Source organism: Zonotrichia albicollis, chromosome 2, assembly GCF_047830755.1.
Source record: "Zonotrichia albicollis isolate bZonAlb1 chromosome 2, bZonAlb1.hap1, whole genome shotgun sequence".
Lineage (NCBI taxonomy): Eukaryota > Metazoa > Chordata > Aves > Passeriformes > Passerellidae > Zonotrichia > Zonotrichia albicollis.
The window spans coordinates 66,040,089-66,058,754 of record NC_133820.1 but is presented as its reverse complement, the minus strand read 5'-3'; the positions used below and the strand labels follow the sequence as shown (position 1 = coordinate 66,058,754).

The window sequence follows — 18,666 nt, the reverse complement described above, 5'->3', positions numbered from 1 at the left end:
GCACTTCATGCCACAAGCCAAAGAAAGAATAGTTTGATTCTGACGCATCAAGTACAAATCTCTATTTCCTGAAAAACACATCTTTAAAGACAACAATTTTTTTGACAAAAGTATGTTACTCTCTGCTAAGCAAAAATGCTCCTTAAATAAGAAAAAACCTCAACTTGTACTTCCTGTCTCCATACAGTTCAGTTTATAAAGGCTGTATTTAAATGTTGCCTTTTCCTTCAATTCAAAAAACAAAAACTATTTTTTGGTAATTGCTTATGGGAAAGTATTAACTTGATCTTTCTGCTCTTTTTTCCTACAAAGCTACTGAACTTGAGTATTTTAAGATTATCCTGCTATTAGAATAAGTTTTTACTACTCTTTTGCTTCAACATTACCTGCTGACTCAACTTTTTGAGATATGAAATGACACTGTAACTAAGTCCATATTCCACATTGTCAGCTATAAGGTTTGGTGCTCCCATCATTCTCACAGCTTTCTTCAAAGGCTGAAACATGGAATATATTGCATGGTCATATTTAACTTTATACATACTCCAACTAACTGTACCCATTTCAAATTGAACCTGAGGTTCTGAATGTTCAAAAAGAACAACAAAGAAGACACTCAGGGCATAATTTTTTTTAATAGTTCAATTAATACACAATCAGTTAAAAATATCATCTATATGCCACCAGTCCCAGAGTATTATGAAATTAAGAAAATTCCACAGCATTCATGTCTCAAGCCTCCCAGAGGACTCCAGTGAAAACACTCATTATGTATGAAGTTTAACTATTCTCTCCTAAATTAATACTCATTCTACTTAAAATAGAGACTACATGCATAGTGGAAAGACAATTATAACCCAGAAATTTTAACACAGTCATCTTACCCCAAGATAATAAGGAGGCATTGTCTTCAAATAGCTTTCAAATGACTGACGCCATTTCAATGTAGGCTTTGCCTTGTGTACTTTAAACAAGTCATCTAACGGTTATAAAAAAAGCAAAGCAAAACAAAATATAAGGCATGTCTAGATAGCATTGCATCTTTTTTTCCCTAAAAAATAAAATTCTAATTAAAGAAACTCTTGAAGAAATGCAAATTCCTCCATTATTAAATTACTATCTACAAATCAACACACATACAACTAAACCAAGCACATACAAGATTAAGGCTGCAGCCAAAAATGGAACCTGATAAATTATCAAATTTAATTGGTATTGAGACAACAGATTAAGAAAAGTACCCCTTAATGAAAGTGAGATCAAAACATATTTGCAAATGATGATGGAGTAAATCATCTTACACACTGAGTCTGAGCCATGAAGGCCAGACAACTGGAAATAAGTGAAACAAGTTACTGATTCTAGTAGCTTGTTTCACTTTCCAGGTGTTATTAATACTGGCATTAACTGCAGTAATCTATTTAGATTATATCAATGTTTCAATTACCTACCACATAAGCAAATTTGTATGAAGTGGTATTTACCTAGCAGTGGAAGCAGGACTGGGTAATTGTAAGGCATCACAAATAAATTCACACAATTCAGCGCTGTACTAGCTTTCAAGTAACCAAAAGGATGACCAAGTTCACTGTATTTTGCACTATTGCTCACATACACCTGCAATAAAACACATTACATTGGATTTACACTCCAAGTATTGTGTTCTGAAACTTTATATTCTATTTTGATTATAGAATAAGATATATGAAAAACAGCATCCCATAGACTTCAATTCAGCATGCATTCTACTTGCCTGCCAGCAGGTCTGAGGGGATTTTCTTTCCAGGATAAACTGGGTCAGTGGTGAAGGTTCTAATTCATATTTATCAAAAGGCAGTTTGTCAATGACCATCGGCTCACAGTCAGTACAGGAAAATTTCACCACAGGATGAGATGTGCGAGGTGGCTAAACAAAGCATTCCACTGTTAATAAGGCTGCACAACAATTCATATGCTATGACAACTGAAGCAATACAGATTCTTTGAAAACACATGTATTTAGGGAACCTACTCAATACAGGATTCATTTACTGTTAATGAGTCCTAAGCAATTTATGATGTTAGCACTGTCTTATTCTGAAGGAATCTTGTTTTCTAAATAAATGACAAATTACTTCACATAGTAAGTCTAGAGCAATATGCAACAAAGACTTCTTGCATTTACCCAAAAGTGAACAAATGGGACTAAGCCCTAGTGGGGACAAAAAACATCCTCAATGCTACTCTAGGACACGTCCATTTTCATTCCCCACCAGAAGCAGGTGCTGTACTTCTTCATTTGCTGACTTTGCCAGGAGCTTTTCTTTCTTGGCAAATTTAACAGCTACAAAATTCAAACAATTATAAAGATCAAGAGTAGAGTCAATTCAGAAAAAAACAAACCTTAAAAACTCACAGTTTAACTAGGCCTGAGAAAAAAACAATTTCAATCCCAGCAATTTCAGTGTTTGGATTTTTTACATCTTTTTACTAACCACAGGAAAAAGACCTTTGTGTTTCAAGTTTCATCTGTAAGTTAACAACTTGAAATTTCTTTTGCCAAAAGGGGGAGCAAATTTTCAGTGTGATGAAAATTGGAGCTCTACACTTTCCATTGAAGGGAGTAATATAAGCTGTTGTACTTAATCTGAGCCCTTCCCCAAGGCCACTAGAATCGGAGTAAGGGCTCAATTGGGAAGCCTCCTTCCATTTAGTCTATTTACAAAAAAGTAACTCACAAATACACAAGACGAAGCAGAGAAACAACAGGTCTCTTGGACCAACATACCACTTCATATTGAAAGCAGTTCTTTTATGTCTAACCTCTAGGCTCTGCATTTTAAGATGAGCCACCCAAACAAGTTATCTGCCAAGAGAGCTGGTCTTGCTTTGAGTATCTCTACCCTGAGGAAGGTGGGCTCTCCAACTGGACACCAAACAGGAGGCCCAACCAAATGGACAAAGAACAGCTCTTCAAAGAATATGACTAATAAATAGTTGTGGTGGAGTTTCTGACCAAGCCATCAAGGTCAGACTACGAATAAAAAAGCTGCAAAAGAAATTGACTACTCAAACTTGAGAAGTCCAATAATCCTTTGCTGGACAGCAGACCTATTTGTACCTCTGAGCAGCTGAAGCAGCCATTTACACATTGATCTGCCAGCATAATTATTAGCAGACTTTCATATACATTTAAGAAAGCCTTAGTGGTGCCATTAGCCACAGTTCTTGTGATAGAACTGTTTGAGACCTCACTGGATCAGGCAACAGGCAGGCAAAGTCAAGTATTTAACTATGAACTCTTAGACAAGATATGCTACGTACACACACTGATTGCAACATATGCTGTGTTTGAACACTACTGTTGGAACAGTACTGAAATACAAGTCTTGAAACACTATCAGCAACTTAGCTCCCCAACACTGCATGAGAAAGGTACAACTCAGAACTTCAATTGATGTCAACAAGAATTCAGCTGTACATGACAGTGCTTTACAGTTATGAGAGCTATACACACTACAACAGAAAAAAAGCTCATCTTTTTGCCATTTGAGTAAGTCAACTTCAGGCTTTTCAAAGATTTTATTCAACAGCTCTTCACTTGGCAAGATTTATTTTATCAATCTTGATGAAGATCTGGAGTAGCAAACTGTACAGACTCTACAAAGTAAATGGAGGCAGATATGCTACTGACAGCGATTCAAAGAAAACACAAGATCAGCTTTCCTACAGAACAGCCTTCAAATATTCACTACATAATGACATCTTGGTTTTTAAATTACTAAAGAAAACCTACTTTTATTCATATATGCTTTCAGTTCAGAAGGACATCCACATCCTTTAACCAATGTGGCCACAGATGCCAAATATATCTAAACCTGTAAATACGACTAAAATTTCATAATCACTCCTCAAAAATCTGGATTTCAAACAACTTCATCTGTTTTCTAACCAAGAGATAAAATTTGCAACAAGTTCAGTGAGTATTAGTCAGCACATCCATTTCATATGAAAAACCCAGAATAATTCAACAGAAGTCATCATGAAATGTAGGTAACCATTACACAACTGCAGGATTTCTACTTCAATGATTTCAAGTATAAACAGAACCACAAAAATGCATTATACTATACTAATGACTAGTTCTCAGACAAAAAAGCAGTGGCATACATTCTTTTGTGAAAAAGAAATTAATCCTTAATAAATTAACTTAAAAGCTGAGGTTTTCTCAGTTTGGATAAATTGAAATTGTGGCTATACTGCACAATTATATTCACTTGGTAGAATGAAAGTAGAACTACCACAGGGATTCAAGTTGTCAAGATCATAATATCTTTTATTAATAACCTCTCTAAGGCAATAGAATTTGATAGGCTTTTACCAAGTGCCACCACTTGATATTTAACAGGGTTCAAACAAACATGTTCTGGGTCAAAAATCTGTTACAAGCAGTTTCCTAATGCTTCAAAGTTACTAAAAAGAAAACCCCATGTTATTTGCTCATCAGTAGTTTATAGACTTGCATGCATCACTCCTTGGGTCACACTGCTTCCACATTTGCTGCAATGCAATACATACATCAAGATTTGAAAAAAAATCAGAATAGGAAGTACTGGAATATTCTTGCATGCACAAACTCTTTATCTTCAGTACATACCAGTGTTGGAGAATTTTGATCTGGCCAAAAGGATTCAGGAACAGGCCAATGACCTATAGGAACCCCAGTTTTAGGGTTTGGTCTGACATAGATAAGTTTGTGACAGCTGTGCCAAGGCTGGGGTCCAAAGGGTCTGGATATCTCAATCTGCCCATCTACAGAAGAAAAAGGCTTTGCGTCAAAATAGCGCAAAAACTCAAGAACAGTATTTAAAAACTTCTGTGAAGAGTTAGAGATTTATAAACCCAGGGAATCCCTTTCTGCAGTTAATATTATTTCTAAGAATAGCAGATAGGTGTCAGTAAGCATGTCAGTAAGCAAAAACACAAACTGAGAAACCAAATAAGTATTGAATGTTAACAGGATGAAAGCCTAGAAAGGCAATTATCTAGAACCCTTCATTATAATGTTTCTTTTTCCTCTATTGTCATTAACAGAACCTTCAAATCCAAGCATTAAAGAAGTCATACATGACTAATACTGCCAGAATTTTTATTGCAGCAAAGTAAAATTTAAAAGAACTCACAAACTTCTCAGTAGCATCCAAAGATAGACCTAGCTAAGCCATTCAGAATGAGAAATTAATGCCACACAGGAGTATTTGCTATTTTAACTCTTACCACAGCCACTTTAATACACTGAAGAAAAAAGGATAAGCCCAGGTCTTTCCATATCATGTTATTTACATTTCTAGCTGGTTGAAAACTGCTTAAAACATATAAATCCCTTTAACTATGCTGACATGAATAAATGCATTTAAGATTACCTGAGTGGTTTGACCAAATGCAGAATGTCGGGCAGCAACAGCCAGTATTTTGAGACACTACAAAGTTTCAGACTTACCAGGTAAGTCCTTTTTGTAGTTAAGTGTTGCAAATTGCAACAGTTTCCCTTCTGACTTGACATCTACTATATTAAGTTCACTAAGTTGCATTGATGACAGTCACCCCTGTCATTTGATACCATAGTGTATAAAAAAAAATTTCAAGTACCATCAATTGGTGAGGGATCTGGTCCAGCTTTTTCAAAATTTATTACCACTCCACTCTGCACTTTTTGCACCAATGACTCAAGACATTGATTCAGCATTCTTGGAGAGCACACACAATATGATCGACCTAGAACGAAACAGTCAGAGTTAAACCTCTTCAGTGTTTCTGCCCTTGTTTCAATTAGGATCATAGAAAACTGTTCAACCACCACACACATTGATTTATGTATGGATCACTGATTTAAAGCTTCTCCTAAACACTCCCTCTTTTTTTAAGCAGCAAGGCAGCCTAGTGAAGCACTGACAAGTGCCTCATTGGAAATGTTTGTATTTTAGACCGTTAATGAGTAACTCAAATTCTTGGTTTCATTCGTGGGAAATGGGCTCCCCCTTGTGACAGACATCAACACTTAAACTGTCCACAAATTTCAGTCAAAGCACTTGCCAGTACAGCCTACATACAGTCAGAAAGCAGTAGAATCAAATCCTTTTGGAATACTTCTCAAAGCTCCTCATTTCCTCTCTATCACACCCTCTCTGATGCACTAGAAGAATACTTTTAAAACTTAATAAACTCAATGCCTGAATTTGATCTGGAATATAATTGCGAAGATATTAACAATATGATCTGTAACTGAGAAAAGTACCAATTCTGCAGATTTATTATGTGTTCTGAAAGGCATTCTGTGTGCTCTGGTGGGAAAAAACCTAAAACAACTCACTTCGTTCACTCTGGCTTTTTTAGACCATGGTGTGACAGGAATTAACCAAAACTACTGCAGAACAGACTCAATTACAACAATTTCTAATTGCAATACCAAGGGGTAATAGAAAAAAGTTCCCTTACAAAACATTTCTGAAGAAAGCAGATTCACTCTTCCAAGATAGGCTACATTTAATTGTCTGTAGCTTTACTGTTGTCAGTCTCTTTAGTTTCATTATGACAGTCTTAAGAGTTTCTAAAAGTACTGCAAGAACTTAAAAATCCTTATTCCATGGCATGGAATCACACAATTAATTGAACCAAACTGAATTAATTTACACTTTGGAAAGTAATGACTTGTCAAAGGAAACAAGAGCACTCACCTCCTGTGACTTCACACATAGGTGTGATAGCAGAGTCATCCACAGGCACTCCTGTCATCTGTTCTGATTCTGGTGCTGTGATACCAGGCAAACGAAGAACCAAAGCAAATAACCTCTGATCCCATCGAAAGGGTTCCTTAGTCAACTCACTTCCAGGTAAAGGGGAATTGAGAGGTAAATGGAGCTGGAAAGGGATTTAAATCTGTGAATACACAGCTCTTAAAAGAAACAAAAATTCAGGTTTCACAGCAATGACAATTCACTCCATATAGGCACAGTTCTCTCTCCACACACACATAATACCTCGCTAACAAAACTGAGACGAGCTCCTAAAGGACAGCACAAGGCATTCAGAAGATCCTAGATGCTCTTTTTACATCCAGATACTTCACACAGATTAGTGAGAAAAAGAAAGTTTATCCAAATATTTAACTACAGAAGCCCTGAACATATAGATTTGCAACAAGTAATTTCAAGTTCCAGAAATGTTGATACATCCCCGGCTGATGACAGCACTGTCAGCACAAGCAAAATTCTCATTTTACCTGGAGCATTGCAGCAACAAAAAGGAGAAAAACATCCCCAAAGCAATGACTCAAGTGGTGCAAACAGTTCCATTAGCACACCAAATACAAGGGAGTTAAGTCCACATGCTGAAGCAAACTCAACATGTCCTCATTTTCTCTAATGCAGCGTTCAAAGAAATCTCGAAGTTCTCAACCCTCAGCTCCAGTGCTAGCAAGGAAGTACTAGTCTGCTCCAAAACTTGATGCAAATCCCACAAGCAGTCATTACATATTGCCTTCATTTCTAGTTCATAGTGCTTAGAGAATTTACAGAAAGCTGTTAAAAAAGGTTTTTTGTTTGCTTATTTTTAAGAGATAGCTTGAAAGCATTAAAGCCTGATTTCCAAAACCAGATCCTGCAGCTATTTCTATTTACAATTGCAGTATCTCATACTGGGAAAAACACATACCTTATTGCTTGAAAAGCAATCAATTTATTGACACAATCTTGAAACTAAGAACAAATTACTCAAAATGTGGCCAAGAATCAGAATATTTTGCACTTTTCAGCACACCTGATGATTCCTCTAGAATTTCTCTTTTTGCTTATGCAAGCACAGAGGACATGTAAGAACAACTATTTTCCCCAAATGCTTCATGTTTTACACGAAACTGGTCAAAAGGAAGGAACTCAGTGGTTTATAACTAACTGCTCGACATGCATGTCTTTCCCCTCTACACAAAGAGCCACAATGACTGCCTGACAATGGAAACTCAGTTAAAAGAAGATAAAAGCATAGCCACATTCTTAGTTAACAGCCTGGAATCCTGACTGCAAGAAGACTGATTTGCAAGCACTCCACCATCCTCACTTGGGGGTATTAAGGAATGCCATCCAAGCTTTCCTAGTTAGATCTGACTGAAGATATACAATTTCCAAACAGTGTATTCTGCAAACAAACCTGTTACACCTATGTAACAGCACTGTTTTCCTTCGGGCAGCATATATACTTTTTTTACTATGAATATTTATACATATAAAGTATCCCATTAGATCCTGCACCAACAGTATCCTGAGTTGAGTTTACCTCAAGCTACAAAACATTTCATTGGCTCAGCTAGTTATATGGAGACAACTCCAAAACTAAAGTGTAGTCAGAAGCTGGCCATTGCATTATGCACATATTACTATCAGAAGAGTTTTCAAACTGTAAGACAAAATGCGAAGCAATCACCATCACATCAAATGTCCTCACCTTCCTTCCAACAACTTAATTCCAGTTAAGTTTAACATCCTTTAACATATACACTGGCAAAGTTATAGATTCAAATCACCCCATTCACAGACATTAGTAACTTAGTCTTGTCCCCTCCAGTTACCTTTTTTTAAACTGGTATTGTATTACCATAGCAACTGCATACCTAGCAGAAACTAAGATGAGCCTAGAATTCTACATCTTGCATTTCATTTCTTTCTCCACGCATATTTTAATATGAAGGCATGCACACATTTTCCTCTTTCTCAACCACCAGTATGAAAGATAAAGGTAGACTGAACTAAGGGAAGGTTATTTACCAGCTGTGGTCTTCAACATGTGACTGCACATAGACAACACATGTCGTCCCAGCTCAGTACTAGCAACCAGGTGTCTTGTCTCATCATTGGCTTGTAGGAGCACACAGAAGCCCTACCATTCCAAAATGCCACAATGATAATGCCACTAACACAATCAGTGTGTGCTCTTCCTGCCTTTAAAACAACTAAAATATTCCAGAACTTTGAGGGGGCGGAAGATAAGAGTGTGCTAGATGATCTCTTCAGTACAAGGCTATTGGGTGACCAGGTTCATTTCTTCTGAGTCCTTGTTTCTACCTAAATTTATGCAACCATGAGAAGCAGCACAGTCTAAAATCCTGGGATGGGAAAGAGGATCCTAGAGACCTTAGGATGAAAAAAGCTAGATAAGCATTAGAACTCTCTGCACTGGCAGGGCAGTCTGAGAAAGACAGTAATGATCTTCTGGCAATGGCTGCACGTACAGGCTCATCCACTGGAAAGGGCACCAATAGAACTGCTGAAGCTTTAGTACTCAGGTAATAACAGGCAGCTCCATCTTGGGACATCTCATAAAAGGGTGTTAGAAAACTAGGCACTACGCAAAAATATGCCTACAGCCAACTTCTCTTCTTGCTCCAAAGAAAGAAAAAAAAATCTATCAGCAAGTAACCTTCCTTGCATGCTCTTCTGGTATCCAAAAAAAGGACAAGACATCTGACATTCTACCAAGCAAATGCAGCCTTTCATCCTTGAAGGACTAAGGACAGGTAACCATTCAAGCCCAGCCAAGAAAATCAGCTCTTGACAGACTAAGAAACTCTACTTAGTTATCAACATTATGCCTTCTCATCTTTTTCCATCCAATCCTATGCAGTTATAACATATAGAAAGACAAATTGTTCTTCCATGGGAGACAACTCAAGGACATTCCAAAGACATCAAGGTCAACTGACACACCATGTCAATACATGATATACTTGGCCATTCCAAAGCCAGCATTAGCCATCACCAAGTATTCACTGAGCTGATAGTTACACATTAAGAATTTACACATCAAGAGCTTTGGAGCTCAGTGCTGTGAACCCCAAAACTGCTGCTAACAGGAATAATAAAGAAAAGAAAGAATGAGGACATACATTTAATTATATTTGCCATGTATTTCTTGCAGAATTTGTTTAGAAATCAAAACTGGAGGAACTATGATAGAAAACATAATGGAGCATTTTGAGTTCCTGATTGTTCTTGACAGCAAGCAGAACCTTGCTGTGACACTTGTCACAGCCGCTACAAGTGCAATGCAAGGTGATCAGCTCTGGGAAGGATCAATGTGACAATGCCAAACAGCTGTGGGATGAAGTCACATGAAAATCACAGATTCTTCCTGTAAGAGTTTCTCATAACTGGAAGATCAGAGGAATGGCAACATACAGAAACCAAGCAGCATTGCTGATGCTTTTTGCTTGTATCATCATTTATCAGAATGTATCAATACGCTATCAACTCCATTTCAGTCTTGCAGACAAGTTTAATGCTACTTAGAGAGTATGTTGGGGGAGGACAAGAGAACATAGCTCAGCAATTTTAAAACTCAAAAAATATGTTATTTCATAATATGAAGAGGAATAAGAAATCCCTGCAAGCATTTAAACATTTGCTTAACAAAAGATGAAGAAAGGGCTAAGACTGAATTTGAGGGATCAGGCCAGAAGCAGAAGCCACTCCATAAGGAATCCATAACATCAGACCAACTAATTAATGATGGCTTGCCAACAGTATGAGCCCATCCCCTCCTCAAGTTCTGACTCAAACTAGTGAGTCCAGGGAAGGGTCTGGTCAACAAGCCATGCAGAACATAGAATTGATGCTGGCACTTTTCACTGGCACTGATGCATTAAAAAGCAGCACCAGAAGGGATAGAACTGAAAGTGTTACTGACTTGTGCAGGTGGAGAAAACTGCATAGACAATATAATTTCTGTTTTCAGTCTGAAAGACCACACCCATGAGAGACAAAGCAGCACTCACTGGTGTACGCTCTATCTGCAACACCCGTTTTAAAATCCACAAAGGAACAGGACACCTGAAGAATTCAGCAAGAGCTCTGAAACAGGGTTTAAGCTTGACTGCTTCACACTAAGGCAGATGACAGTGTTCCCATAGTGATAAACTGATTTCACTGGTAAGAATGTAAATGTTCATCTGAATGACAAAGCTTTGAGAAAACTTGCCTCCAGGTCCCATGCTGGCTTCACAGGCTTTCCAAAAAAAACCCCAACAAAACACCAAAGCCCAACACTGTTGGTTATCTTGTATATATGCCTTAAAAGAACTAAAAATACACTGCCTCAGTCGATGCTAGGAGTAAAAACATTGTTGTCCTAGCCAGTGGGATATGATCACTTCCAACACCAACTCTGAAGAGCCTCCCCGAAGTCAAACCCAAAGAACAGGACAGCCATTTCAAAGTGACTGAAAAAGCTTTGTTACTGAACCAAAGAGTATCTCCAGGGTGGTGTTCCTGTACTAATTCTAGCTCATTTCTCTATGTCCAACTTGAGAGGAAACTGTAAAGGACACTCAAGGTAGACTAAGAAAAATTCTGATCAATAGAACACATAGTGACAAAAACAGATCATCCCTGAAAGACAGTGGCAGCACCCTTCGATGCTTTGTTCCCCTTCTCTGTGATAGTGTTAAGAATGTTTCTACCAGCACACCTATGGCCAAAAAAAGGGGAAAAAAAAAATCAAATGCTTTGCTGGGTACAAAACACCCAGTACACACATATGGAAAAGCATTCAAACCTGTTTGCATTCACATTTTGTCTCGCAAGAACAGTGGTTACTTCACCTCCTTGAGGAATGGAACACCTTTACATTGGCTTATTTATAACAAAAAAACCCACATTAATTCACTATTATTAGAGCAAATTCTGCATTTCTACAATGCAATTTAACAATCACAAAATTGTAACATTGGGCCTGATTTGACATCATCACAACACGAACTCTGGTTGTAGCGCACACTTATCACACATGCTTTTCAGTCAGCACTGCTCATGAACCAAGTCTAAACTTAGTAGATTTATGTAGTCACCAGGAAACTCCTTGTCTCAACCTAAGTTACAACACTTTAAAGATGTAAACGTATGACCAAATGTTTGCCTCACTCCAGGAAAATGTCTTCTTGTGAAGACTAAGATGAAGTTGTATTCACATTAAAAGGAAAAGAACAAAAAAAAAAAACCAACCTGGATGGCGATGAAAGTCCTGATTCTTGTTGTAAAATGAAGAGCTTAACTACTAATGCAGCTTTCTTACCTAAATCGTTTTGAATAACAAAGATGAAAGGAAATGTAACACAGAATCATAGCACTGCATACACCAGAAGGAACACATGACACTTACACAGTCCAGAGGCTTTTGACTGCTCAGGGCCTTGTTCAATGCAGCTTTTACCATCTCCACAACCACTGGTCAACATGTCCGGTGTTTGATCACCCACAGAGTTAAAGATTTTCATCAGAAAATCTCATCAGAATTTCCCACGGGACAACTAGCAGCTGTTGCCTCTTATATCAGCCCTGGGTACCTCCAGGAAAAGACAAGCTCCCTGTCCCATTCAGCTGTTGCAGAGGGTGGTAAAGCACGCTCCAGTCTTCTCTTCCGAAGACTGAGCAAACCCAGTTCTCAGCCTCTACCCAGAGGTTGAGTTTCTCTCTGAGCACCTTGGTGCTCCTCACTCCAGTATGTCAGTGCCAGATTTTACAAGTAATTTGACATCAGAGATTCTTCTCAAGAAAGGACTTACACAGCTAAAAGATTACCCAAAACAGTATTCTGCTGCTAACAGCACTGTATGTTGCAGAAGACTCTGAAATCAGTGTCACATTGCTCAGTATTTTGGACTGCACACATTCAATCTCAGAATTTGTCTGAAAATAGGTTAATGGGTAAAAAAAAGTATGACGGAAGTAAGATTTCATACAGATAATCTACTTGTTACCATGGATCCAAGAATTCCTTTTGAGTTACTAGCTATGCTTGTTAGGAGTCCACACAGAATTACACAATTATTCAACTCTCTTCAAGTTAGATATATTACAAAAACCACTCAAATACCACTTTTTATACAGACAAATTCTGTAAGTGCTGTAACAAGGCAATATAATACATTATCAGGAGAAATCTGAGTAACTAGTGAACTGCAAAGTACAACAAGTTAATCTGTACAGTCAAATGTGGTGCAGCACAGGCAAAAGTCTGAATTCTCCTCTTAAGTTTTAAAATGGACCTTTGAATATTAACCTTTTCCCTGAAAAGAGAATGAACTTAGGGATTTGTTATAGTTTGTTTTGGTTGGGGTTTTTTTTCACTACTGCATGGAATGGGCACTGAGCTGGCCCGACCAATCCTACCACTTCCATCTCTTTAAGGAAAGAATTCAAAAGGGCTAATAAGTTAAAATAGTTCAGTGCCTCAGCATTTGCCATACCTCCGAGTTAGCCAGATGTCTGACTGGGTACTCCATATACCAAGATCTTGATTTTAAACTGCTCTACAGATTTAACTTGGAATATATTTCTTCAGTTCTTACCTTGAATTATAAAGACTACTCATTTGATTATAATATTTTTAACAACTCAGTGTGAGAGTAGGACATGTTTCACATATTCCCTAGTGGCAACATCCTTTGGGAAATCATTACTTTAACTTGGGTCTATACAAAAAAAAACCTCTATCAAGACCACTTAAGGACACATATGCTTTATAGAAATCAATTTCTTGTGCTAACATATTTTAAAAGCCATGAACTCCTTAGACAGAGCAAACTTATTCCATTTAACAGACCAACAATTGCACCACAGGTTTCTGTTACATGAAGAAAAAAGTTATTTGGTTTTTCATAGTACTATTGCATAAAATTACTTAAAATTAAAATAAATTACTTGAAATTAATCAAGACACAAGCAAATTTAAGCTATTAATGAGCATTCTTCTGAGGAGCCACTTATGCTACTACTGTAAACAGTATCAATGTTTAAACAATATTTAGTACACATTACTGTAACCAGAGGTTAGATCTTACCTCTTCCTGTATCCCACTGGTAGTAGTTAATTTACTTCCATCAGTAACTGTTATAATTATTGCTGGCTCCAGAAAAAAAGGGTTTCGTCCCTAAGAGGAAAAAAAAGCAGTTATTTAAAATGATGTAACAAACTCTGTTCAGTCTTTAAATAGCCACTGATATCTACTAACAAAACAACAAAGCTTGAGGTATTTATTCTCATGTACCACATATTGCAGCAAAAGGAGTTTCTGAGTCTTTTTACACTCACACCATAGAATGCCAGACACTTAGCATGTCTGTATTCAATGAATGCATACAGAAACAGCAAAAAAGGTTAACACAGGAGTTCAAGAGTAAGGCTTGCAACATATTCCAACAAACAAGCAGCTGTTTAGAAAAGCAACCATCTCCTCCCAACGTACTTCCAATTCTCCCTCCTCCAGGGCCAATTTTGTGTGATTTAATTACTTTGTGTCCAAGTAAAGTATTCACATAGCATCTTGTGATAATGACCCCGGGGTTAAGAACTATTGCTCTATCTATTAAGACTGATATAATTAACACCCGTTCCATTCTGATCAAAGTGGTTCAACATGCATACATAAAATCTACTTCAGAAACAAATACTTGAAAAACAGATAAACTTTCTGTATGTATCATTTAAGACAAACATACACAAGGCAAGATATTCTAGGATCCCAGCAAGACAGGCAGCTAGCCTAGCTGTAGCAAAAACTTGAGGTCAGTTATTGGTATTCCTTTATCTACTGCCAGCTCTAGGAGCTCTCCAAAAAGAACTCCAAAGTATTCCACAGATACATCAACTCCAGCTGAGGTAACACATTTCACTCTACCTAGGCTTAATAACGGACTGAATAAAAGTCACTACAAGATTTTGTTTAGTATGTCCTGTTCTTCTCTTGCTAATATCAAGGCCCTGTTTTTCTTCCTCAGGAAACAAAGAAAAATGTAACTAAACTTGCAGCCTAGTTCTGCTTATAAAGACAAACTATCTCATGAATGGTTGCAATTTACTCTAAAAACATGGAGAGAGAACTAAGAGGTTTTAAAAGACGTTTTAAACCCATTTTTAGAACCCATTAAATATAAAAGATCATCTACTGATTTTGTGCTTCAAACAGAACTACTATTTAACAATCTCATATATTTGGTGAAGGGTATCCAGTTTGACTACTGTGGCAGCACCACATTTATAGAGGTCAATATTTTCTCAAACTTTAGTAAAAAAAGATTGAAGATTTCTTTTCTAATAGCATACCATTACTACGAAAAATAAGCAAAAATCAAATTAAAACAAAGATCAATCTCTCCCATGAAAGCCAAGCTACTTCATAAGTTAATTTAAACAATTACTCAAAAGGATTTAAGGACCCTCAAAACACTCCATTTTAATTAAAATAATTTTCTAAGAATATTTAGCCTTATTTAATTCTTAACAGTTACAGTATGTTATTCTGCCAATAGTTTACCACAATTGCAAAACATCAGCTGGAAGCTAATTACATTGCACTGAAATAATACAGAAAGCAGGGTTTGTAACTAGATCTTTCTCATTAATACTAACCATAAAAATACTTGAATTCTATTGCTAATAAGTTCTTGTAAAAATGAATTGAAAACTGACAAAAATAACAGATTTATAATGTCATAATCAATGCTAAGTTAATATTCTGGTGCAATTTCAAATGCAAGTATTAAAATTTCCATCTCTGACAACACCTTTTATCTGGATATCCTCATCACCTTGAAAAACTTTTTTATTCTTTAACTATACTTTTTATCAATTTTTTCCTATCTAAAGTTTAAGCCTTAAACAGCTGGTGTTAGAATGATCATGAAATTATAAGGAAGGAAACAAGAGTTGCTACACTTGAGCTCCCTATGAAACATGTCTGAGGGAGAAATGTCTTCATCCTCAGGATACTCTCTGTAATTTCACAAGTATTTTACATATACAAAGGATATTCACTCACACACTAAGAATCAATTGTTTTCAGAAAGATAATTAAAATGTATCATGGAAGAATTTCAGTAAAAAAGCCTATTACTGAGATTTACTACTTTTTGACTAAAAATTTCCATGTCATTACTTTTTAAAGACCACCACTGACTCTGCTGACCCTGTTCCCCACCTTAGTTATATACAAAGGCATTCAAAACCAGTTCCTTCAACAAAACCCCCTCTTATTTATCTAAGCTCTCAACGGTAAGACATAAAACTGAATTCCAAAAGACTTACCAATTCTTTTAACTTAACTGCAGCACCTCTGTCAACAATTGGTTGAGAACTTTATTTCTACCTAATTAATCTAATTCTACAGCAATCAAATTACTTTCTATTTCTCTTCCCATAGAAATACACTTTAAAAAAATACCCAGCATTTACAAATCTTGGAAATATCACTCTTCAAAATACATAGCAACATCATTGACTGTAAATGCACAGGTAATTAATTCAGTCTAGCCCAATTATTTTGGCTATGCAGAGGAACAGTGACAGTGTACACTACCATCTCTTTGGCAGCTTACAGGTATGCTGCAATGCACTGGGGAAAGCATCTCAGGGTAACAAGGAATAAATAATAAAACTGCTTACAACTTACTCTGATAACTAGCTAACCAGCATGAGGTTTTATTTATTTCAGAAGAAACACACTGCTTTTCCTTCTGAAAGTTTGTAGCAGCGGTGAAAAAAGGAAGAACCACCTATGATTTTAATGGCTGACCACCCTCTAACAAGGTACAAGGAGGATTTTTTCATTCACAATCCGTATTTTCAAGGACAGATGTGCACCAAGACAACAAAAAGCCCTACAGACCTCTTTTGGAAACAAAGTTACTTAAAACAGCATCAGCATCAGGGAAAGTTTGCTTGATTAAAAAGGAACAAGCAAGAGATTCAAAGCCTTAAAACGAATTTATATTACACAACACTCCCATTTGAACAATTTGACAGCTTCATGACTGCTGCAAAACACAAAGAAACTCGGCTGTGTTGGTTGTCTTTCCCTTGGTCTCCAGCTGAAGCAATTCTGTGCTCAGGTAACACAAATACAGAGCACCACTGAGCTCCACACCACTCACTATGGGTCACAGAAAGAGGCATCCCATGCCACACCAGCTTGCATGATGCTCTCAGAGGGAGCCTCACATCAAGCCAGAAAGTGTATCAAATTATCAAGACACATTATTGCCTGGTTAAGGCTCTCACAATTAAGAATTCACTCCCACTGGCAAGTGAGCTTAGCATCAAATTTCAACGTGACTAATTAATACACAGATGATTTTCTTTCCTTCTTCCAAGTGTAGAGATAAAGCAGTTCAAGACCTATTGTGACCTTTACATATGCAAGTATACAATATTACACATGCAGGAAGAGAAGATAAAGACTACTGTTATCTCAAAGCACACATTTAAATATTAATTTCAGAGTCAGAAGTGTTGCAGAACTGAAGAAATGGATGAGGTAGAAATGTGACCAAACCACACCAAATCAGAGACTAAAAATGACACAATAAGCAACTACTACAAAAATAAGTTTTAAGTAGTACAGAAGCTTGAAGCTCAAGAAAGGTTGGAAGCTGAAAATAGACATGAACTTAAGTGCATACTTTTAATAGAACATATCACTAGGAACTGGAAAAAATGCATTTTGAGATCACGACATGTCTAAAAGGTGCACTTCCACTTCAGTAAATCACAAAACTCTGCAAGCTGTATTGTTATCTATCTCCTATTACATTATCTCAGCAGAGCCTTTCCATTTTCAAAACTATCAGCCCTAACTCTCAGTAAATTTAGACATCTGACCAGGAAATATAAAATTGCAGTATCAATTTTTGAATTCAGTCTCAGTTTTTTATAATTTAGAAGGTCACGAGTCTCAAATGCTCTTGAGAATCTGTGAGCAACCATTGTTCAAAAGCAACAGCTTAAAATGAAATCTAAAAGTCAGAATGACAAAAATTATTAGCTTTAAAGCTATTTTTTAACTGATAAACAGCTTAAAAAATATCAAAACACTGAGCTTGAATTTCAAACTAAAACAGATGGTCTAAATCCATCACGGTTTTCACTTTTTTTGTTTCCTAGAAACTTCAGTTATGCTTTAGCAAAATCATGAAATGTCTAAGACATTAACATTTATTGGAGACTTTCCTCTTCATTGCTCAAGGCAGAACACTATCAGTCAAGTACACAGAGGTATTAACAACTGTTCTGATCATCAGTTACATAAGAACTGCAGCATCTTGTGCAACTTCTTACTTGTCCCACTCACACTTTCAGCAGCTTTGGCTATTTTCCATTATCCGCAGAGAATTAACCTCTGTAGTTGGCAAGTCCTATATAACCAAATGTATTTTAAGCTTTTGCACAATTGTTTCCCAAGTCACAAGCACAGCTGAATACACTGGCATCACAACAGTATTTCAGTCAATTAATAGCTGGCAATTAAACTCTACAAAAATTACTTTGCCTTTAAGGATTTTTAAATGTATGTGGACACACAGCACAACCATGCACACACAAGCAATGCGCTACAGTACTAGGGAAAGAATATGCTTTCAATTTTGGTAGACCAGTAAATTCCTTCCTATTACTTGATAAGAAGCAAAATGTCTTTAAATGGAAGTTTTCCCAGATGAAGCTAATCTATAACCTAATATTTAACACAAACACACTGTTAAACTTTGATCTATCAGAACACAAGAATATGCTGCAGGTGGGGGAATGCAAAAAGGGCAGTCCAATTCTACTACAACATTAGCATCGATAAATCTGACATCTCACATGTTA

The 18,666-nt window shown here is 36.8% G+C and overlaps 1 protein-coding gene and 1 long non-coding RNA gene across 3 annotated transcripts in view; one reads left to right on the top strand and one right to left on the bottom strand.

The window, feature by feature from the left end:
• The window catches only part of LOC141728210 (uncharacterized), a 584,197-nt gene that overhangs the window by 445,755 nt on the left and 119,776 nt on the right, over window positions 1–18,666 (top strand). The window lies entirely within an intron of this gene.
• Window positions 1–18,666, bottom strand: part of INTS6 (integrator complex subunit 6) — a 38,680-nt gene that overhangs the window by 8,163 nt on the left and 11,851 nt on the right. For both annotated transcript variants that reach the window (XM_005482403.4, XM_005482405.4), the window contains exons 4-11: window positions 13,865–13,954; window positions 6,714–6,897; window positions 5,629–5,754; window positions 4,637–4,791; window positions 1,754–1,906; window positions 1,485–1,617; window positions 885–979; window positions 387–497 (exon numbers count right to left, since the gene is read on the bottom strand). In XM_005482403.4, the coding sequence (XP_005482460.2) occupies window positions 387–497; window positions 885–979; window positions 1,485–1,617; window positions 1,754–1,906; window positions 4,637–4,791; window positions 5,629–5,754; window positions 6,714–6,897; window positions 13,865–13,954 (1,047 nt within the window). The remainder of the gene's footprint in view (window positions 1–386; window positions 498–884; window positions 980–1,484; window positions 1,618–1,753; window positions 1,907–4,636; window positions 4,792–5,628; window positions 5,755–6,713; window positions 6,898–13,864; window positions 13,955–18,666) is intronic.